Source organism: Lutra lutra, chromosome 3 (assembly GCF_902655055.1).
Source record: "Lutra lutra chromosome 3, mLutLut1.2, whole genome shotgun sequence".
NCBI lineage: Eukaryota > Metazoa > Chordata > Mammalia > Carnivora > Mustelidae > Lutra > Lutra lutra.
Genome location: NC_062280.1, coordinates 33,458,630 through 33,482,665, shown reverse-complemented (window position 1 = coordinate 33,482,665; position 24,036 = coordinate 33,458,630). Strand labels below are relative to the sequence as shown.

The window sequence follows — 24,036 nt, the reverse complement described above, 5'->3', positions numbered from 1 at the left end:
TTGGCCCAGGTCACGATCCCAGGGTCCTGGGATTGAGCCCCGCATCGGGCTCTCTGCTCAGTGGGGGGCCGGCTTCCTCCTCTCTCTGCCTGCCTCTCTGCCTACTTGTGATTTCTGTCTGTCAAATAAATAAATAAAATCTTAAAAAAAAATCATACATCTGTTAGGAGGTTAATACCCAAAATATATAAGTAACTTAAGTCAATAGCAAGAAAATAAGTAACCTGATTAAAAAGTGGACAAAGGATCTGAACAGGGGCGCCTGGCTGGCTCAGTCATTAAGCGTCTGCCTTCAGCTCAGGTCGTGATCCCAAGGTCCTGGAATTGAGCCCTGCATGGGGCTCCCTGCTCGTCGGGAAGCCTGCTTCTCTGTCTCCCACTCCCCCTGCTTGTGTTCCCTCTCTCGCTGTGTCTCTCTCTGTCAAATAAATGAAAATCTTAAAAAAAAAAAAAAAAGGACCTGAACAGGTATTTCTTCAAAGAAGGTGTACAGATGGCCAACAGGTATATGAAAAGATGCTCAACATCATTAATCATCAGAGAAATGCAAATCAGAACAGTAAGAGATCACCTCACATTGGTTAGAATGATTGTTGCCAAAAAGACAAAAGATACAGTGTTGGTGAAAATATAGAGAAAAGGGAACATTGTTGGTGGGAATATAAACTCGTGCAACCATTATAGAAAACAGTATGGAGGTTCTGCAGATAATTAAATATAGAACTGACGTATGATCCAGCAACCCAGCTTCTGGGTATATTTTTAAAGGAAATGAAATCAGTATCTTTTTTTTTTTTAAGATTTTATTTATTTATTTGACAGAGATCACAAGCAGGCAGAGAGGCAGTCAGAGAGAAAGAGGAGGAAGCAGGCTCCCTGCCAAGCAGAGAGCCGGATGCGGAACTCAATCCCAGGACCCTGAGATCATGACCTGAGCTGAAGGCAGAGGCTTAACCCACTGAGCCTTTCAGGCGCCCTGAAATCAGTATCTTGAAGAGATACCTGCACTCCCAAGTTCTTTGCAGCATTATTCACAATAGCCAAGATATGGAATTAACCCAAGTGTTCGTCAATGGATGAATGGATAAAGAAAATGTGGTATATATGTGTGTGTGTTGTGTGTGTGTGTGCATGTGTGTGTATATAATGGAGTATTTTCAGTTATAAAAAAGAAAGAAATCGGGCGCCTGGGTGGCTCAGTCAGTTAAATGTCTGCCTTTGGCTCGGGTCATGATTCCAGGGTCCTGGGTTCAAGTCCCACGTTGGGCTCCCTGCTCAGCGAGGAGTCTGCTTCTTCCTCTGCTCTTCACCCTGCTTGTGCTGCTCTCTCTCTCTCAAATAAATAAATAAAATCTTAAAAAAAAAAAGAAAGAAATCCTGTCATTGGTGATATCATGGGTGAACCTGGATGACATCACGCTCAATAAAATAAGCCAGACAGAGGGGCGCCTGGGTGGCTCAGTGGGTTAAGCCGCTGCCTTCGGCTCAGGTCATGATCCCAGGTCCTGGGTTCGAGCCCCGCATCGGGCTTTCTGCTCAGCAGGGAGCCTGCTTCCTCCTCTCTCTCTGCCTGCCTCTCTGCCTACTTGTGATTTCTCTCTGTCAAATAAATAATTAAAAATCTTAAAAAAAAAAAATAAGCCAGACAGAGAAAGACAAATAGTGCATGATCTCACTTACATATGAAGAGGAGGCTAAAAAGTTGTAAGTCATAGAGGCATATCAAGTAGCACCGTAATTACCAGGAGTGGGGAGGTGAGGGAAATGGGGAGATGTTGGTTGAAGAGCACAGAGTTGCAGTTTTAAGATGAGTAAGTCTAGAGATCTGCTGTTCGTGATGACGACTACAGTTAATTACACTGGGTTGAATACTGGAAATTTACTAAGGGAGTAGATTTCAGGACTCTTTATCACATATACACAATAATAACCAATATGAGGAGATGAAATATTAATTAATTTGACTATAGTAAACATGCTACTATAGATAGATGTAGATTCGATCACTCTGTTGTATGCATTCAATATATACAATTTTTATTAAAAAAAAAGACTGAGAATGTAGCCACTTTCTTGCTTTCTCACCCTTTTCTAGTGCTTTAACTTCCTTTCCTTCCCTTCTCTCCTTTTTCCCTCTATTGTTGTTATGTTGCCATAGTTGTGATATGGAACTCGGGTGTAATTTTTAAAGTAAACTCTTCTGCTGTTTTTAACACTTTATTTTTGCCTTGTGAAGGAAAATTTTATTGTTTTCTCAATAAGAGTATGTAACTCTCTCTCTCTATTTTTTTGCATATAATAATTTGTGACTCCAAAAGGGAATAATTTTTTAAACTCGTATCTTTCCCCTCTAATATCAATAAGTCATGTTTGTGATGCACACGTTTCCTTGTTCTTGGATGGATTAAATGTAATTTTCAGATGAAATAGTTTCATACTGGTGAGAACTTTTTCATTTGTGCAGAATTATCATTGCTTGTAAACCCTGCCATTTAATTTCCAGTGTCTATGTAGAATGATTTAGCTGATCAAGTTCTGTTTTTCTCTGTCCTTTGTTTGTTCTAGATACATTTCATATTGCTTTTCAGTAGACAGGGGAAATTGCGGCTGCAGAAATGGTACACGACTCTCCCTGACAAAGAGAGGAAAAAGATCACCCGGGAAATTGTTCAGATTATTCTCTCTCGTGGTCAGAGAACAAGCAGTTTTGTTGACTGGAAGGAGCTAAAACTTGTTTATAAAAGGTGTGAGTAACTGTCTATGAGATCTGTCTTTCTCATTATTGCTTTGGGTTGTTTAATCCTGAACATTTTTTATTACAACACCGGTTGCATCACTTACTGAAATCTTTGGAGTCTGGAGCCCATATATTTGTACCAGTAGACTAATAGAAAAAGAGCTCTCATGTATTGAAAGGCTTTCCATGTGCCAGGATGGATTCTAGGGATGTGATCTACATGTGGATAATGTAGTGCATCAAGAAATAGCCTCTGGGCACCTGTTACATTTCCAGCACCTCTGATGACTGCGGATGCCTTAACAAACAAGACGGGGATCAGAGCTGCTCTTACGGAGCGTACTCATCGGTCAGGCAAACAAAACCCTATCTATCCGTTAGTAACAAATGCTGTGGGAAAAAATGCAGGTGAAGGTGCTAGGGCGATGAGCAGCCCCAATTATTGCTATTATTACTCATCTTTGCAAAGGAGGAAACTGAAGTCACACAGAGTTTCTAAGTAATTAGTCTTCAATCACAGGAACTACGGGGCAGTTGGGAGAGCCAGAATTCAGATGCATATCCTTTTGGCTTTTTTTTTTTTTTAATTTTTAAAAAGATTTTATTTATTTATTTGAGAGAGAGCACATGAGTGGGGGTGGGGGAAGGGCAGAGGGAGAGGGAGAAGCAGGCTCTCCGCTCAGCAGGGAGCCGGACTTGGGGCTTGATCCCAGGACCCTGACATCATGACCTGAATCAAAGCAGATGAGTCACCTGGGCACCCCTCCTTCTGGCTTTAAAACCTATATATTCTCTCATTATTGCACCTGCTTGCCGTAGCAAGACCGTACTGGCAAGCAACCTCAGTTTATGGATAAGGAAACGTTTCCTAAGAGGTAAAGCCATTTTGCCCATAGACCCAAATAACTGGTGTCTAAGGCAGGAGCAGAACCCAGCCAACCGGACTCTGCATTCAGCATCCGACTGCCACTTCCAGAAGCAAAATGCACATTGGGAAGGCTCTTGCAAAGGGTGTTTCTAAAACCTGAAAGGCAAAAACAGAGGCAACTTGGCAGGCTGTATTTAATGGAGTAAATTACCGGGAAGTGCCCGGGCAGAGCTGCTGCTGCTGGGTCCAAGGTTAAAGCTTTTAGTACAAGCCTCCGGAGAGATGTCAGTGAAGGCCCCTTTTAATAAGCATCCCAGGGACAGCAAGGCAAAGTCCTGGGAAGCACTTGTCAACAAGAAGCTTGTCCCTATCTACTCTCTGCCTACTGGCTTTTAAAACTTTGAGTTCATTTGTGATTTAAGCCATTGTTTGAAGAATAGGCTTTAACAGTTCTCTCAACCGATATTGCAATGCCTGAGTACATCGTGGTGAGCAAGGCAGACTCGGCACCTGCCCTTGGGAAGCCAGTGACCTAGTGGGGCAGAGACAGGCCGTGAAATGGGCAATGAAGAGCGCTAGCCGCTCTGATGGGGGAGGCTCAGGAGTGCAGAGCCTGGCATCCAGCCCAGTGTGGGAGGTTAGAGGTTTCCAGGAGGAAGGACATCCAAACTCAGAGCTAAGGGGGGAAGTTGGCGTTAACCACACAGATAGGGGTGGGGAAGAGGATTTCGGGCAGAAGAAAGTCACTGGAGGACGGACTGGATGGGCTGAGGGCGGGTCACATACAGGAGTGCAGCACCATGTGAGGTGAGAGCTGGGGTCGAAGCCTTGAGGTTTAGAAAGGACACTCAACAAGCCGGGGAAGGGTGTCAGCAGGCACCCCCATAACTGTGGGCCGAGAACCCCGTCTCCCTGATTATAGTTCCTCAGGGTAAAACAGTGTTGAGAGTCTTTTATGTAATTACTCGGTACAACCCAATGGGCACGCTATTTTTATATATTCTCTTTCACGTATTGGGAGGCTATTGGATGTGATCCATGATGGCTTCTTTCTTGGATTTGGATGGGGGGAGCTTCGCATATTCACTGCAGAAAACACCATCTTTGGGGTATTGGATGTGTCATCTTATTTTACTTTTCTTTCTTCGTGTTTTTCCTTTCAAGGTATGCTAGTTTATATTTTTGCTGTGCTGTAGAAAATCAGGACAATGAGCTCTTGACTCTCGAGATCGTGCACCGTTACGTGGAGTTGCTGGACAAATACTTTGGAAATGTGAGTGCTGTTCTGGTCTCTTTGGAATCAGTCCTTATTTCAGCTCTTACGTCAGTTCTGTCTTTATCACATTCCTTCTCTCTCTCAAGTCTAAAATACAAATTGCACTTGCACAGGGATCAGAATATGAGGCATTCTCCCCCTTCCCGTAGTTCTTTGTAAACAAAGGAGCCAAAGCTTTCAAGAGACAGGCTGTGTCTCTCTCTGTCTTCAGACCACAACCACCCTAGAGAGCTTGTTCAATGAATGAGAATTTAATTGTGCAGGGTTCCTTGATATTTTCCTCTTCATTCTTCATCGCCTGTCATCTCTCTTCTATTTTGACTTTTTAATCCCCTCTCCAGCTTCTTTCAGTAAGCTCTGAATGTTCTCTTAATATTATTTATACATAAAAAAATGCCAAACACATACACAGGGAAACCAAAATCCTTTTCCTTTTCCTATTGCTATTTAATTTCCATGCATTTACTGCCAAGTAATATCCTGTATGAGGTGCCCCCATCCTTAGAACTCATTCACTCTTACGGCGTGGGCTCCTCCTTGAGGGTTCCCAGGAAATCATAAAGGTACCACTGGCCCCTTCCTAATGGTCAGGACTAGGGATGCTTCTTCAGCCTTCCCCTGACCTTCCTACAGCACCAGAGTTTTGCTCGTCCCTGCTCCCCTTTCTTTTTTTGCCACAACCCTGAGTTCTGCTGGTTCTCATCCTGTTTCTAATGGCTTGGTTTCTGCCCCGAGCTCTCTTCCTCCCCCTACCTTTTCTACTCTCCTTGTATGTCTGTCTCCCTGCCTGCCTTCTTCTGGAATCTGTGACTACATGGCTCTCTTTCCTTCTGCCGAGGACGGTTTTCTCTGGGCTTCTCCAAGCCGTCTCAGTCGAAACGTATCAAGAACTAAAATCATCTTCTGCAAGCCTGTTGTGTCTTGTGATTGAGTTTATTATGTCCCAGGATCCTTCAATGCTTTTTTCTTTCTTCTTCCTCCACGCTTTGCTAAAGGCTGCCTTTGTCTGTTCAGATGGGTCTACAAACTATCTCTTTCCTTTCACTCTCAGTAGTACAGGCTTACCTGAGATAGCAGTTTTGCTTTTGCCTGAAACCTCATCTCTGGCCCTTTGCACCTCTAGGCTTGTCTCTGCTTCCCTTTCCTGCCTTGTTAGTTACCGTCTTCCTTGCAGTGCATGGATCCAGGTGACGGTCGTCCTCAGCCACTTTCCAGCATCTATACTGAATAAAAGCCCAGCTTCTTAGCCTGATGTTTAAGCTTTCTAAACATCAGTCCCAGACCACTTCTCCAACCTTCTCGCTGTTCTCTCTTTTCACCCCTGATGTGCTCAGTGCTCCGGCGACATAGAATAGCCTGGTATCATCCTTCACTTGTGCAAGGTTTGTATGAACACCAGACTGTAAGTGTCTCGAGATCATGACCTGGCACTTAGTTGTTTGATTTTTTCCAACACTTGTGAGTCACTCTGGGGCAGATTTTAGCAAATGTTCCAGGAACATGCCAGCCAGTTCACATTCTTGAGAAATAAACCATTGGATTTGGAATATATTTTCTCTCAGTCAGGTACCTTCCCTGTTCCCCAGCTCACTGAGGATTTCTAGTAAGTGTTGTTGGGAAAGTTTGCTTCCACAGGACTTTCTGTGCTCCGGTCAATGGAATGAGTAGCATTTGCAGTATTGGGTGGGGTTTTATCCGATTACTTGCAACTATTTCCACAAGGGTAAGTATTCGAAAGGCTTTTGAAAGAATTTTCCTCTCCCTCCTTCCCTTCATCCTATTTATTCCCCTTTATTTCCCTTTGTAAATGATGTTAGAAGATGACCTTAAATGTTGCTTGGGAGATTTTAGGTCGTTGGTCAGTATAGAGAGTAAGATAGCCAGACCAATTTCCTTTCTCTTTCTCTTAGCTCCCCATGTTTATTTTCATTTTTTAAAGAGAGATTTGCAAGTGTATAGCTGCATGTTTTTGAACATGGGTTTATTTAATTTTATGCTTTCCATTATTCAAAGGAAGCTCGACATTGTCAAATCCACTGCAACCTTGGCCTTTTGTAAAGGCCTGAAGGTGTTTTCCTGAGGCCCAGGTTTCCCAGGACCTGCCTTCTGTCCTTAATTTCTGTACTCTGGTTTGACCTGTTGTGTTTTCCTAGATTTCCCCGACTGTGGTAATGTGAATGGGTTAAATTTTGATGTCAGTCTTATCTGACCAAACATTAGATATTTCAGATCACGTTGCTTTCTTAAGAGAATCTAAATCACCTTCACCAAAGCTGAGTGAGCCCAGTTAAGATATAAGGAGAATCAGAATGAATTCCTATTTCTCTAACATTAATTTTTCATCCTATTTTTGGCCTACCTTTAGAAGCTCTGTCTTTGCCATGGACCAAAATTTAATTCACTAAAAAATTCAATGAATCTTTTATTAAGCTAAGAGCAATTCAAGGCTATCTGCCCAGTAGGTGTTCAGTTCTTATTAATTAACTGTGATGAGCAAAGCCTACCAGTACCGATTCTCATTGACATCATCTCAGGAGTAATATATTTCTCTTTGGCTCTCTTTTCCTCTTGTGTTAATCCTGAAGGTTTCCTGGAATTCTGCCCTTAATATTATTGAAGAGAAGACTTTGTACCAAGCTTCTCTTATAACACTGGAAAATGTTATCTTCCTATGACAGATAAATCAGAATCTCTGGCTACTAATTTATGTGTTTTTTGAGCATTTTTCAATTCCAGGGAGATTTACAAGGATTAACTAGTTAATCTTTCCATCTTCAGTAAACAGCATTAACCCCAGTTTACGGAGGCTAAGAGGAAATACCCCAGAATCTCCCGCTAGATAAAGGTCTGTCTGAGGATTTAGGCACCTGCCATATTTTCCCATTACAGACTACAGTATGAGTTTTTGCAGATGTGCTCAGAGTGTATGGGTGTTGCTGTTCCAGAGAGGTTTGACCTTGACTTAGGAAGTTTTCTGGGAGGATGTGGAGGGCTCTGAGTCCTGCTGGGTCCTGGTGTCCGCTCATCACTCACTCACCAGACCCATGATTTTGGCTGGGGAATAAATCTCTAATTGACATCTAAGAAAAATAACACTCAAAAATGTTAATAGAGGGGTGCCTGGGTGGTTCAGTGGGTTAAGCCACTGCCTTCGGCTCAGGTCATGATCTCGGGGTCCTGGAATCGAGTCCCGCGTCGGGCTCTCTGCTCAGCAGGGAGCCTGCTTCCCTCTCTCTCTCTCTCTCTCTCTCTCTCTCTGCCTGCCTCTCTATTTGTGATTTCTCTCTGTCAAATAAATTTAAAAAAAATGTTAATAGAAATATTTACTTTGGGGCGCCTGGGTGGCTCAGTGGGTTAAGCCGCTGCCTTCGGCTCAGGTCATGATCTCAGGGTCCTGGGATCGAGTCCCGCATCGGGCTCTCTGCTTGACAGGGAGCCTGCTTCCCTCTCTCTCTCTCTCTCTCTCCGCCTGCCTGCCTCTCTGTCTACTTGTGATCTCTCTCTGTCAAACAAATAATAAATAAAATCTTAAAAAAAAAAAACTTAAAAAAAAAAAGAAATATTTACTTTGCTAATCTCATGGGGCTGTTGTGAGGATGAAAGAGACAGTGTAATTAACAATACTTTTTACAAACTGTCAGTTGCTACGTTGTTGTGTCTTACACTCTAAGTATCGTGTCTGGTTTTATACATTTACTGTATATAATTTAAGCTTTTTGTATTTACTTTAGAACAGAATTTAGTAAGAGAAAGTTTTTAGACTCAATCAGAAGTATTGAGTTATTGAATTGCCAGGAATAATCTTCTGCATCATGTACTCTGCTATACGAGTAGACCCTCAGGCCAAATTATGGTAAAGCATAGACTAAGAGACCAAGGGTAAAATTAAATTATCACTATTTTTGCCTTTTATAAGCTTTCCTCCAGAATACAGATACACCAGAAATGAGAAAAAACCCTAATAGGCTCCTATGTTTATAAACATGGAAATCATTTGTTTTTTGCATTATTAGATGAAATGCAGTCATTTGAGCATCAAGGGCATCTTCCTGATGTACTGGAACAGTACCCTTGAGGTGGACTCACAAGTATTTGAGTAATTGGTCTGCATTTGGTCTAAGGTGCTCTGGGAGATGTTTCCTGTTCTTAGTTGTGGCTGTAGTAAACCCTTGGGGTTAAGCTCAAAGAATAACCATAGAAGGAGCATTTTGGAGTTGCTCTATATGAAATAGTTGCTCATTTGTAAAACTCTCTATAATTCCAGTAGAACTTGTGCATCTGTTTCCTTATGATCTAGATTATAGTAATTGTATATCCAGGTTGCCTCTGTGTGTGTGTGCGTGTGTGTGAGTGTGCCCTCGCGTGCGCATGTGTTTGTGTATCTGGCTTTGGGTGCCATGTTACTTTATTCCCATCATTTGAAACTAGATGCAGTAAATTAATTGCCCCATGGCTGCTGGCCAACCCTACAGGTTGTCACTCTGAGAGTGGGGTTTGAGATGGTCCTAGAGAACCAGAGAACTTGCATTAGTATCTGCCAAGTTCATCTTGCAGGATTCTGATTGCTGGTTTCTCCTAATGAGGCTCCTGTCTGTCTCAGATTCCTGGTCTACACCTGCCTTGAACTTTGAGGTTCCTCAGCTCTTGCTACTGTAACTCCTGACTTCCTGCCTCTTCTGACTTCTGGTAACTGCTTGCTTCTCCTACCTTCTCTAATGAGCATGGATGTCTGATCTATTGTGCTTTCTTTTTGTTTCTCTGTGTTGTTTAAAATTCCATTTTTTTAATATATCCTTCTAGACATGTACAGTTTTATTTTTAAATGGGATTGTATTATGCATATTATCCTGCAAGTTTTTCTTTATTTTTTCCCCCATGGCCATCCATGGAAATCTGTCTCCTTCTTTTCCAACTTCTACATGGAATTTCCATGTGATCACAGCAGGAAAAGATAGACTATTGAGGGAAGAGGGAAGTAGCTCTAGATATATATACCCACTGGTTGATTTACTTACTTGATGCTGCTTTCTAACAAATGAGACCATGACCTTTGCAGATGAGTTAGGTGAGTTTTTCTGAGCTGGCCGTTTATGATAGTGGTATTAACCTAACTGTTTATCTTATGGAGTCTGCAAGTTTATTGACCTAAACCTTAAATATATGGAACCAACATTGCTAAAATGTTGACATTGTTTTATGTTAAGTTATAGCACTCAGTAGCGTCACAGAATTGTTTATCTGGAAAGCTGTTAATTCCCAGCATCATAGAAACGAGGCCTAAGTGGTGAGTGACTCATTTATCCTACAGATGTGTATTATGTCCTATTATGTAGCACTAGGTACCAGGAATAACGAGATGACTGATATGATAAGGTCTGTGCCTGAGCTCACAAAAGTGCTGGTGGAGAGATTGATCAGTCAGCATATACTAGTGCCCACAAGATATAACAGAACACAGAGCAACACAGAGTGACATCTGAATGGGGGAAAGAGGCTTTGGTGGAGTCATTGTGCCCCTGACTTTTGAATTTGGCTTTGAAGAATGAGCTTAATTTTGCCAGCAGAATAAAGAAAGGCCATCTGGGGGCCATCCCAGGAATTGCTGGAATGGGCAAAGGGGAAAGGCAGAAGAGTCCCTGTGAGTTAGTGGAGTGTGGGTGTAGCCTGGGGTGAGTGCTGACATGGGCTGCAGAGAGCCTGCCCCGGCTGGGTGCCCAGGAGTCCTCTGTGCCAGGCGGAGGAATGGAAGCTTCGTCCTGAGTATAAGACCCCACACAGGGGAAGAACAATATTGCAGCTCAATGGAGTGTTAGTGGTTGTTGGCTTTGGGTGGGGATGGACACCACCTAGAAGGTCATTGTAGGTGACTTAATGAGAGACACTGCAGGCCTTAATGAGAGACACTGCAGGTCCGAGCAGTGGCAGTGAACGGGGAGAAGACAGGAAAGGTTGGGCTTTATTTACACGGCAGAATCAATAGGAATTGGTGACCAGACTGAGAGGGATGAGACTGAAGGAAGGAGAGGGATGAGAGGGAAGGGGAAGGAAGTTGGACCCGTGGGATGATTCGATTGGGCCACAGATGGAGGTTGCAGCTACAAAGCAAAACAAGGTCTACCGGGAAAAGAATTCGCTTAACCACAGTTTGGCACCTGATCACTTGGGCTGAGGACTATCCAGGCAGAGAGGTTTAATGAGCAGGTAGAAATACGGGACTCCCCCTGGAAGGAGATCAGGGCTAGACACCTAGGTTTGTTAAGACACCCGCATGCCAGACACAGCCAGAGAGCATCCGTGGAATATTCTAGAATATACACAGGGTTAAGAGAAGAGGCTTTCATGGAAAACACCAGCGTTTAAGCAGAAAGTGGGTCACTGGAAAGTAAGCCACATGTAGCAGTGAGGCCAGGTTTTGCTGATTATGTCCCAAGCACTCCATAAATACTTCCTAACCAAATGCAAAGTAGCAGGGGGAGAACTCATCCAACAAGTCTGAGAAGGATTCAACAGAGATGGAAGACAAGAACAGGCATTGAATGGCATTGCCAAAGTCAGGGAGTAAGGGAGAGAGGATTTTCAGGAAAAAGATTGCTGAGGGTATCCAGTGCTGCTGGGAGGTCAAGGAGGGGGAGGGCTGAAAACTTGCAGGTGGAAACCTTCCAGAGGGTGTGGGACAGGAAAGAGAAGTGCTAGGGACTTGAGGAATGAGTAAGAAGGAGAACATCAGGAGGGTGCCTGAGTGGTGCCCAGTTGGGGAATTGGAAACCAGCCCTGTTTGGATTATTGGGTGGGGGTTGCTCTTGCCACTTGCTTTACTTACACAGCAGAATCTGTCGGACTCTGCTTTGGTCTATGACCGTTGTTCTCCCTCTGTGGTCCCCAGACCCGCACCATTAGCATCGCCTGGGAACCAGTTACAAGTCCAGACTCTCAGTCCTTACGCAGACCCACCAAATCAGAAACTCCTGGGCTGGAGCCCAAGCAGTGAGTCCCTCAGGAAGCCTTCTGGATAACTCGGATACACTCTAAGATTTGAGAACCACTGACTTGTGACATGATTTTGAGAGAAATTAGCACAGCTGGGTTAATTTGCCTCTGAAGAGTGAGCTTCTGATTGTCCCAAAGCTAGGAGCCAAGATTTCTAGACAGGAGAGCAGGGGGAAGCAGGCGCTGTCCTCCGCCTGACTCGCTGTGGCGACTGGGCTTCTTTTCATGCCCATGGAAATATGAACCGAGCTTCCTGATGCCTGTCCCAAGTCTCAGATTTCTTGTTGTGACATAAAGGAATATTACTTAGGGACATGGTCTGCTTAATGGAATGTGGTTTTACTTTTGCTTAAGGCCTGCAATCCTTTGGCTCTGTTTCTCAGTCCTTCCAGTTCCATCCAATGGTTCTGTCTTTGGTGTGCTGCATGGGTGTAACTTGTTGAGACGTCTTGAGACGCTGACATGGGTTTGCCCTGATATTCCCGCAAGTTTCTCAAAACATCTGTTTTTATCCTACCAGGTCTGTGAGCTGGATATTATCTTTAATTTTGAAAAGGCTTATTTTATCCTTGATGAGTTTATAATGGGCGGAGAAATTCAGGAAACGTCCAAAAAATCTGCTGTCAAGGCCATTGAAGATTCTGACATGTTACAGGAGGTCAGTACCCAGTGTTGGCATCATGGGGGAGGGTGGCGATGGTGATGGTGAGGGTAATGATGATACTTACTGAGTGCTTCTAAGCAGCTTACCTGTTTTAACTCATTTAATGATCACAGAAACTCTAAGAGGTGGGTAGCATTTTTGCCCTCACTTTGAAGCTGAGGAAACTGAGACACAGAGAGGTTAAACAGCCTGTTTGATGTCACACAGCCAGTAAGTGTGGAATAGAGATTTGAATGAGGATGTTGAGCTCCAGAATCTTTGCTCTATGTTTGACTGAGGAAAACTCACTGTCAAAAAGGTAGCAAAACCTTTGGTGCTTTTTTTTTTCCCAAGGATTTTATGAAAGGTATAAAAAGATTCTCATTAAAAAAAAAAAATTCTCATTAAAATATCTGGGCTACCCTGGGAAAGAAGAATAGGAGTACATTGTTATTTCCTTTGCCAGGGATATTAGACCTTTATTATTGAAGATGGCATTTATCATTTTAATTAAAATTTCTTACACCTCCCAGCGAGGCTGCATGTGTGCTCCTATTTGCATAAATAAATTGGGGATACTGTGGCTTGCTTGCCAAGGTATAAATGGGTCCAGAAGCATACATGTGCTCCTGATTCTGTGATATTTAGAAGCAGTCTAGATAGGCATCATACCCAGTACCCTTACTCATCCACATCAGCGCCTTCCCTCCTGCCAAGGACATGGAGAAAGAACACATCACCGCTCTGACCTTTGGCCTCCCTAATGAGGTGACCCCAGCTGCCCTGGAACAAAGCTGAGCTCTGTCCCAGCTCCACCACCCCGGGTCCTTCTTCCTGCAGCATCCTTGGGCCTTTCCACCTTCCTGTTTTACAGTAGCAGGTCAGGAGATCCCAGAGGATCCTAAACACTCTCTTAAAAGTTGGCATTAAAGCCATCCTCCCTGCTGTTTGAGAAAGAAGATTCTGATTATGTTAATAAAACAACATCAGGCATGTTTTCCAAGCCACTCTTTTTGGCACGTCTCTGAACTGATGACTTGCTCCTGCCCATCCAGGGGAAGCGGTCCTCAGGTGAATGGACCCTGAGGAAGACCTCTGTTGGAGCAGGTACCCTGAAGTGGCTATGCGTGCCTTTTAGGAGGCTGCCGCATTTCTTCCCAGTAGTGTTCTCTCCTCAAGAAACTCATTTAAACTTTCGGCTGTTTACTTGGCTCTCTCCAAATGCCACAGGAAGGGAATTTTACAAGGTACTTGAGAACTCAGTGGTTTGGAAATTCCACAGAACAACCTTTCTTAAAGTATGCCGGGGGTTATTTATAATTTTACCCTCAGGGCCCAGACTGCGGAGTCTAAGCCTTACCAGAGAAAGGAACTTTTTAGCAGGATCTTTGGCACTCGCAGTAATCAAAGCTTTTTGAATTGGGGCCAAGACACACCTGAGTTATTTTGAATTCCTCCTCTGTAAGACATACATAGAGTTATAAAAAGTTTGCTGTGCACCTGGTGCTGCCAGTCCCATGGAACAATGGGAAGCATGGATTTCAGAAGAGAGCCCTTTCACAGGTAAATGCCAACCGGTAGTTCATGTCCCTGGTGATCGAGTGGGAGGTCTTGATGGGTAGGCCTCAGGAGCCCCTCCGTTGAGCCCCTGCATCCCCATAGTGAGCAGGCAACATCATGTTTGCCCTCCAAATGTCTCTTGGTGAAATCACAGCACCTGCCTAATAGAGACTGTGTTATCAGCACTCTCTTGGGCTCTGGGTACTTCAGCTAAGTCATTGAATCAGTGAACGTCTGGGGAGCTGTTTGGGAAATTGATTGGGTCTATCTGATCAGAAACGTTTAGAATGAAGGAGCACAAGTATTATAATTACATTCAGAAAAAGAAATGACTGCTTTCTTTTTTCCCCTGTCCTCTGGACCTAAGCACATACTTGTAGCTACTAAAGGTTAAGGGAGGCCTTTGTCATATTGTTTGCACTTTTAGCCCCTGGAATTTTCCCCAGCTCCTACCTAAGAAAGGTTTCTTAGAATAGAAAAGCTGTCCTTGCATATTTAATAAGAAGGTACATGGTCTTAAATCTCCAAATGCTCTAAGATTATTCTGAGCGTACTGGGGCTTGATGTTAGTGATACGGATTAAGAAGAGAGCAGTTTAATTGGTTGGGGGTGACTTTAGGAGGTGCCTTATTTTGAGGGTGACAACCCGTGGACAGTGGTGTGGAGTGAGAAGAAGGGAACAGAAGCTGAAAGGGGATGATGGTACTCATTACCTGCATGAGTTGCAATTCCTGGCATCACCAGCGGGGGCGACTGAGAGACGAGGTTTCACCGCAGAATGAGGGGCGAGGGTCCAAAAGGGTATCTCATTAGTTCAGGCAATAGGATACCTCGTCTGTGTGTGTGTGGATGCGTGAGAAATGGCTAGGTGCACCCCAACATTGTCATCCTTAAAAACAAAACCCATGTTAACAGCTAAGAGAAGGCATAGTGCAGTAAAAAGTTGCAACACATACAGTGTTGAATACGTAAGAAACTTGGGGGTACAGGATGGATAACAGAAAGGCTGCTGAGGGACAGATTTGGGTCCTCTTGTGAATGGCCAGGGCAGAGCTCTTTAAGGTTGTGTCAGCTTTAAAAGTCTGTTCCAACCTCGAAAGTGGCGAGCTCAAGAAAATACGAACCTTGTGTGTTCTTGGTTCATGTGACCTGGGGAAGAGCATGACCCAAAAACAGCAGTCTGTGCAGTCTTTAGCGGACTGAGTTAGCCAGCGGAGTGAAGCAGGCCCGAGAACGAGAGGCCAGTGGGCTGTGAAGCCAGTCAAGTGACAATTCCAGAGCCTGCTGGCCCAAGCCCCTTCCAACGCTGCAGGCTCATGTGGCCAGATTTGCAAAGGTAGGATATCTAACTGCAAAGCATATGTGCCCATATAATGAATATATTATAAAGTGTGTCAGGTACGTAATGAATGAAAATTATACGCTGTTCTGAATTTTGTGATATTTGTCATCTTTTAAAAATTTATCATCTGAGGGATGTCTGTGTGGCTCAGTTGGTTAAGCATCTGCCTTCGGCTCAGGTCATGATTCGTGGGTCCTGGGATTGGGTCCCACATTGGGCTCCTTGCTTAGCAGGGAACCTGCTTCTCCCTCTGCCTCCCACTCCCCTCACTTGTGTTCTCTCTCTCTCTCTTTCTCTGACAAATAAATAAAACCTTTTTTTAAAAAAATTATCATCTTGGGGTGCCTGGGTGGCTCAGTTGGTTAAGCATCTGCCTTCAGCTCAGGTCATGATCTCAGGGTCTTGGGATTGAGCCCCACATCGGGCTCCCTGCTAGCAGTGAGTCTGCTTCTCCCTCTTACTCTCCCTCTGTGCTCTCCTTTCTCTCTCTCTCTCAAGTAAATAAAATCTTTAAAAAAATTATCATGATATTTCTTTTCTCATTCTAAATAAACTTTATACCCAATTTTGTATCTGTATTTTTGTATTCCTCTTTTTTTTTTTTTTTTTTTTTTTTTTGAGAGAGAGAGAGAGAGCAAGAGAGTGCAAGCTGGGGTTGGGGGAGGAGCAGAGGGAATCTTAAGCGGGCTCCGCACCCAGCATGGAGCCCCAATGTGGGGCTCGATCTCACAACCCTGTGATCATGACCTGAGCCGACATTAAGAGTTGGACACTTAACCAACTGAACTACCAAAGTGCCCCTTTATGTTCTTTTTTTCATGCTATAAACTCTAGATGCTACAAAATAGACATGGGCCCCAGGCAAACGTGCTATTCCTGCTAACTTTAAAGACACCCCCAACTTCTGTAAGAAGAGGTATAGGGCTCTTAGGGTGTGGGCTTCTCTCAGCTAGTGCTCATCTAAGAGGTATAAGAACTTCATAAGAAAGTGGATGACTGAAAAAAAAAAAAAAGAAAGTGGATGACTGAGCATAAGTATTTCAGCAGAGGAGCCCTGGAATTCTAAACAGAGCTGGTGAAAACCAGTCAGAATACCTGATTTCTAACTTTAGTACCTCGGAGCAATGTTGCTAAGCCATGGTCTTGCTCTGTTTGGCCCATGCTGATCAGCTTCCCTGGCAGGTGCAAGTGAATCACGCACCTTGAGGTTCAAGCCCAAGAACAGGTTGCCGGTTGCTGATTGAGCTGACTGTGGCTCACATAGAAGAAGCAGGGCCATTACCCAAGTCTGTCCCCTTGGACTTCCTTATTGATTCAACCCAGGAGCCACCGTGTTATACAAATATGTATGTTTACAATAGGAAAGAATGCAAGAGAAAGTCCATTTATCTTGCATAGTAAAGGGCTCGCAACATCACTGTATATTTTAACTCTACCTGTAATTGCAAATCTGTCCAAACATTTTTTTTTTTTAAAGTACTGGAAAAAAATTATGGTCTTGTGGCATGTTAGCAAACTTGCTAACTGATGGGAATGAAGAAAGTTTGCATACTTCGGAGGAAAGCTGTTGTGAAATACGTGGAAGAAATTCTTTTTTTTTTTTTTTAAGATTTTATTTATTTATTGGACAGAGATCGCAAGTAGGCAGAAAGGCAGGCAGAGAGAGAGGGGAAGGGAAGCAGGCTCTGGGTTCATGACCTGAGCCAAGGCAGAGGCTTTAACCCACTGAGCCACTCAGGTGCCCCCATGGAAGAAATTCTTAAGAATCAGAGTCTGTTTAACCTTTATATCTTGCCAGTAAGTGTAAAAGGATGTTTTGCACTGAATCTATAGCAGTACATATGTTCTACAAATACAATGGAGATTTCCCTAATACATGTGTCTGGAGGGGGTGTTCATGATCATTTCAGTAGGCACATTTATCTGAAGTCAACAGTGATAAATACTGGCAGCTGACGCTTTAGTATTTTTCTTACTGACATTCTTTTTATGATCAAGCTCAGCTTTTTCTCTTTTGAAAGTTATTTAGTCCCAGCCATATGGAGATGTATGCAAATTATTCTCAAACTTTGAACCACCGTTCTTGATCAGAATGCAAAGATTTATGTGCATACATGTTTCAGGAACTTCTGTTTAGGAACAGCAAAAAATGAGTAAGTAAAATAGTGAAAACAGGTTTCACATTCTGCTAAAGGCTGTGGTTTAAGGAGAAATTGTTCTAATTTATTGTTGTCTTTCAGACAATGGAAGAATATATGAACAAGCCTGCATTTTAGCTGTGAATCTACTTGAAGAGTCCAAGGGCTGTGCACTGGGTGCTTGTACCTGAGCAAAGCCTGGCGTCCGGTTCTTTGACAGAGCCCCCCAGCGTCATGCCAAAAATAACCTAAAAGGGATTCTTTGTTAACTAGCAAAAAGTTGTTTAACATATTTATCATTATTACATACCTGTATTATACTGTATATACCTACTTACTGTAGTCTGGATGTTCAAATAACTGCTTTTGTGACTCAGTTGACTGAATATTTGTTTTCAACATTTGAACTCCATGTGATATTTTTAAGCTAATTTAAACAAATGTTTTGCAATATGTTTGATTTTGCAATATGTTGCATTTGATCCTGACAGCTGAAAACTGTATTGTAATAACCCATGATTTTGAATGTAAGATATATGTTGTATTAATAATTCTTTTCTAAATGTTTAGCTTTTTAAATTGTGTAATAATTCCAAGTCACGTTAAGAGTTCAGAGTTCATACATAATGCTAGGCATTTTTAACATACTTAGTAAAATGTAATTTCAGTCCAGATACAATGTATCTGATTTTAATGTCCTGAATTCATTTATTTTTTTCAGGGTTGGAATTAAGGAAAATAACCAAAGACAATAAGGGACTTAAATGGTTTTGATGTCTTGGAAGCTGCTATCTAATTGAGGTTTTAATTTTACCTTTTAGTTGAATATTAAGGGCATTCCGATAAGGCTGTGGTTCCTACAAATTCTGTGTATTTATTAAGGATTTGAGACGTCTGGAGATACTGTGTCTATGACTTCTCTTACTCTAAAAATAGTATAATGAAGACTAATAGCAATAGCAGTTATTATTATTACTACTATAATTTTAATAATTTTTGAGGTTCGAAGCCCTCCTTGCTTGAGAGATTTTGCTTCAAATATGTTTTAATGTATGTCTGCTGTATTTGAAGACTTACTGTTTATTAGACTTACTTAGAGAATTGACTATTATTGCAGCCTGTATGGTAGATGCTCTTCCTTTTTTATTTCCTCATGCCCCAGATTTTGCTGCTGACCATGATTATTGTGTCTGTGTTGCATTCGTGCTTCTTGGAATGAAAGTTCTATATACCCAGGTAGTAAATTTGATCAGGCATTATAAGGAAATAGCTCATATTCTGTCTTGATGTCCCACTTCTGATGTTGTATCTGTGCATTTTCAGTGTTGGTTTTGAGGCCTGGTATCACTCCTTTTGGAGTAGTTAGGGGCCTGTAGTGCTTTTCCTATGAGAAGAGTGTGCTCACTATTGTATTCTGTCTCTAGAAGATCCTATATGGTAGATCTTTAGGGGACATGATGGAAAAAATGTCCTCTTTGGGGGAAAAAAATGTCCTCTTTGATTCATCTTGCCAGATAGATTTAGGGGAAAATAACAAGATGAGACCACAAGAACAAAGAAAAAATTGACCAATTCCTCAATAGAGCCATTACTAAAAAGAAATAACTCAGATTAGTAAATGAAGGAATTATTGGGCTTTTAATATCTGATATGTACTCAAATTAATCATGTGATTACAGTGATGGCGTTGAGTTGAAGTTTAACTGTCAATTTTGATTACCTATGTTTATTTTATGTCTTCAGATTTGTGGTTTTGCTTTTTTTGTTGTCAATATGGTGGAACTCTGTTTTTAAAAAGTTTTGTAGAGATGGGCTTTATGTAAATCAACACAGTTTTTCTGGTTCTTTTGAAGTTTTCCACCATTTGGGGGTGAAGGTATTTATTCCTGTATTCTTTCAAATTGGATAATTCCACATTAGACACTGTTGAGCTGTATGTAGGGCTTTCCAGACTCCGTATCAGTGTCTCACCTAGAAAATGAACATAATGATATAGCACACTGTATAAATTTGAGGGATTTGGGAGGCATTTTATGTGGGTCTTGGTGAAAATAATCATTATATTTTCTTTATATTATAAAATTGTAATAAAACTACCAAGTGAAAGATAAATATAAAATTTGTATAAAACTTACAAATAAAATGTTTTTAAATTTTTTAATGAGAAACTTGAATGTACTTTTATGAATATAATTATTTTTTAACCCAATTTTATGCTTGAAATTGCTACCCACACTTCCTGGTGAAGTTCCTTTAGCATGATCTCTTTATTTTCTTGGTACTTACCATCCAGGAGCAACTTCACGAGCATGTGACAGTGGATGAGAGAAGATTATTTAATGCTTTATACATATACATATATATATATATATTATATATTATTTATTTTGTTTATTATTTTAAAATTATTTATTTATTTGAGAGAGAGCAGTGTGAGAACATTGGTGGGGAGGGGCAGGGAGAGAGGGAGAAGCAGGCTCAGGGAGCCTGATGTGGGGCTCTACCCCAGGATCCTGGGAGGATGACCTGAGCTGAAGGCAGACTGAGCCACCCAGGCACTCCCATTCAACCACATTTTGATAATCTGATCTCTTTGCATGTACTTAGTGATGCAATCATTCTTTAAATCTAGTAATTTCTTTTCTTGCATGAACAAATGTAAAGTTGGCGTTTACTGTGACAAAGTAAGTGAATCTTCACTTCATTCAAACTCATTTTCGAAATCAAGTCTCCTAAAATAATGATAAAGCTTTGTCATCAGCTGTTGTTCTTCTAGAAATTCTTCTTTAGGATTCATGTTGTTTGTAACATCACTATGAAACACCACTGAGGAACTGTGTTTAACTTTACTTTTCTAAGGTTTAATCAATGAACTTTGTTGGTAAATGTTAATGTATTCTTTCATATGGTTCCTTCCATTTTGGATTAAGTCCAGTCAGATGCTCTGGGATGTAAGTAAAATAAGCCAGTGAATATTTTTCAGTAATTAAAGGGAGGGCCATTAAAATTTTCTTCAATTCTTATTTTAGATTTTGACAAACTTGAAAAAACTCTTTTCATAGACAGTGTATTTTGGTATCCGACAGTGATAATCTGTTTTGTGACATAGAGCTAAAAACAGGAAGGACTATAACAGGTAGGGCTGTTTTAGCTTCACTTTTTTTTTTTTTTTTAAAGTAGGCTCCACACCCAGCATAGAGGCCAGTGTGGGGCTTGAACTCACAACCCTGAGATCCATAAGAGATTCTTAATTTCATGAAAGGTAAACTGAGGGTTGCTGGGGAGTCAGAGGTAGGGATAAGATGGCTGGGTTATGGACATTGGGGAGGGTATGTGCTATTGTGAGTGCTGTGAAATGTGTAAGACTGATGAATCACAGACCTATACCCCTGGGGCAAATAATACATTCTATGTTAATGAAAAAATAAATAAAAATAAAATGTAATTAACAAAATAGAGCAGATTAAGTTGGAAGAAAATTTAAATCTTTAGCAGACAACCTCAAGAATGATAAATCATGAAGTAAAAATGAGACTAACTCAGTAGTTTAGAAAGTATTACATGTGCTGACACTAATTCTAGCCCTCTGCCTTTTGTCAGTGTGTTCTAAATTCAAGATTGTAGGAGCTAAAATACATAATTACTAAATATTTCTGAAGTGATTTTTTTTTTTTTTTTGAGGCAGCCATCCAAATACTAGTCAAATACAATTCCCACTGTTGTGAACTTTTTGAAGTGATGGGGAATAATGGCTTGATTTTTTTTAAAAATCTTTATATATAATTTTCAGCCATCAGTTTCTCTGAGCAAACAAGTGGACATTTACTCACTGGTTGTGACCATGAGTCCCAACTTACTGTTGGGATTTTTTGAGCCATAAGACTAGGTATCATATTTGTGGTCAGAACATCAAAATGGACTAGAAATTGGGGATCTTTGTACTGGTACTGACTGTACTGCCGAGAAGGCTCATTAACTTGTCCTTTGGAATGGATGGAAATTTAGAATCAGGATCTTGGAAGTGAGCTAATCTCTACTACCCGTTATACAAAGAAAAAAGAGGAGTCAGTGCATTAACATTTTACACTTTGATCAGGTCTCAGTGCTAAATCATTTGCTTAATTAAACCTTGTCTTTTTCAAAGGTTTTACCTCATGAAAGCATTTGATGAGCTTGTTTTCCTGGTATGAAATACAAGCCTAATGACATTTAAACATGTTTTTCACCCTTTTAAATGATACAGATGAAGTATATTGAGTGCACTTTGAGTGAGGGATGCCATTATAGGAGTAGAAAAAAAAAACCACACTACTGCAGCAATATAGGAAAAGGGTGAATTGCCAGGTTTGTGTTTGTTGAATTTTGGAGGTGAAACTTCTTACATATTTCAGAGGAAAGGGAGTACAGAAGAGGAATACTTTTTTTTTTTTTTTTTTTTTTTTTTTGGCTAGTCATGAATAAAAGGAGCTAATGATCTGGAAAAATCCTTGAATTCAGTGACTGCTTCCTGCATGTAGCTAAGATTTATCATTTCAGCCCTCTTTGTACCTAACTATGAAAAGAAAACCTTTGCCTTTGGTTCTGAGCTGAGGCGTCAGTGTGGGATGAAACCAAACACTGCTTGAAAAAATGAGGCAGATACCAACTGCTCATTTATGAGATCGTTTCTTGTTTCCTCCTGGGCACGCAGGTGGACTTCATCTCCCAGTCCCTCCTCAGCTGTCATTTCTCCATGGTGAAATGACGGCCAGTGGAATGTGGGTTGATCTCACAGAACCTCCACGCTGCAGGTCTGGCTCATAAAACATTTCCACCCATGACCCTTCATTTTCGGTCTTTCCCTGTTATGGCTGTAGGAAAATACTCCAGGATCCAGAGAAGGTAGAGTCATGAGGTGGAAGGAGCCTAAAAAAGGCTGTCAGGAGGGCTAACTAGGTAGAACAGGCACATGGGACCTTTCCATGTGACCGAAAGAAACAATTGTGAACTGAACTTCCATGGTTGATTTGTTTCAGCCACGAGCCCAAACTAACACGTGGAACGATCATGGGCTACCATCAGCAGCATCAAGATGGGGTAATCAAGTTTATTTTCAGATAATGGAAAAACATAGCCCCTTTTAGAGCTAATACAAGCAACTAATTATCTAGAGGAGGGTGGATAATAAATCTGATTGGGAGAGTAGGCTGCTGAGAAGTAGAAAGATGTTGATGTTACCACCCACACATTGTGCCGGTTTTCTAGAAGGTCAAACCGGGTCCCTCCCAAAGGGTACCCTGAACCTGCATATAGATTTTGTTTGTTTGGCTCTTACTGGGTAAGAAAATCCAATCAATTGAGTAATTTCACATGAAAATTAGATTTTTTTTTTTTTTTTTTTTTTGCTTTGCTTGGATAATTGCAAGTACTTTGGGCTTGTAGCTCTGGAGAATCACTGGGAGCTGGAGGGCATGCACTGCTGCTTTTTGTGGTCCTCACGTTATACCTGCCCCCTTCACTGAGTTGCAGACTCAGCCAGCTTGAAGAGGGGGTGGGGATTTTCATTTTGACCCCCGTGCTACATTTTACTCTGCTTCTGTGGTTGCTGATGCAGCTTCTTAGTCTGACTTCTGAGACCTTTCATAATCTGACCCCTTCTGGATCTTTAAATCTCCTGTGCCACATTCCTTCACAGGTCATCGTGTTACTCTCTTCTTTGCTGGTGCTGTTCCATTTATTCCTTTACCTGAAGCGCTGTTTGCTTCAGTTGTATCCAGATGCTTTAATACACGGCCCGAGTGTCACTTCCTTCATGGCCCTCCTCTCATTCTGTCCTTTCTCCCTTTCTCTGCAATCCCTTTGCGGTAGGTACATGCTTCCCAGGACATTCGTTGCTTTAATTCTGTATTATAGATATTCAAATACATGTGTTATCTCTTGCTTAAAAATACTTGAGAGCAGTGTGTGTGTGTGTGTGTGTGTGTGAGAGAGAGAGAGAGAGAGAGCGAGAAAGAGATCACTTTTTTGACTCTCCCTGTTAGTGTCTTGCATACACGAACACAATCAACATCTGTCAGATCAGAAAGTGAAAACCTCCCCTTTAAAAAGGCACATTTTCCTTAATACTCCCTTACTGGAAGGATTTTGAAGAATCATAAGAAGTTCACGGGTGTCCCTCTCAGTGGAATCCCATGGGGCTAACCTGAGCCGTACACTGTGAGTGTGCTTCCACCGTAGAAGCCTGGTGTGCCGGTCACAGAAATGGTACTGAATGAAGGCTGGCCCAGAAGTGTGGTGGCTTCCCTTCTGGTCCAAACCCAGTAGCTCTCTGTGTCTTCTTTCACAAGAGACAAAACATATCCATATGGTACCGCTGCTAAGTGCTCAGTTTTAATTTTATAAATCACTTTGCTCCATCCCAGAAACAACCATGGCCAATTCATTGGCACATTCCGCCCAGTCTTTCATCACTCAGCTCCCATTCAGCAAACATTTCTCGATATTTA

The 24,036-nt window shown here is 41.8% G+C and overlaps 1 protein-coding gene across 2 annotated transcripts in view; it reads left to right on the top strand.

Moving 5' to 3' along the window:
* AP1S3 (adaptor related protein complex 1 subunit sigma 3) overlaps positions 1-23,427 on the top strand; it is a 68,283-nt gene extending 44,856 nt beyond the window's left edge. Inside the window, exons 2-5 of one of the 2 annotated variants that reach the window (XM_047721126.1) lie at positions 2,566-2,744; positions 4,770-4,878; positions 12,389-12,526; positions 22,242-23,427. In XM_047721126.1, coding sequence (XP_047577082.1) covers positions 2,566-2,744; positions 4,770-4,878; positions 12,389-12,526; positions 22,242-22,295 — 480 coding nt within the window. In that variant the 3' untranslated portion in view covers positions 22,296-23,427. Of the gene's footprint in view, positions 1-2,565; positions 2,745-4,769; positions 4,879-12,388; positions 12,527-17,653; positions 18,007-22,241 lie in introns of those variants that run through there. The other variant, XM_047721127.1, reaches the window with a different exon arrangement.
* Positions 23,428-24,036: the final 609 nt, after the last annotated feature.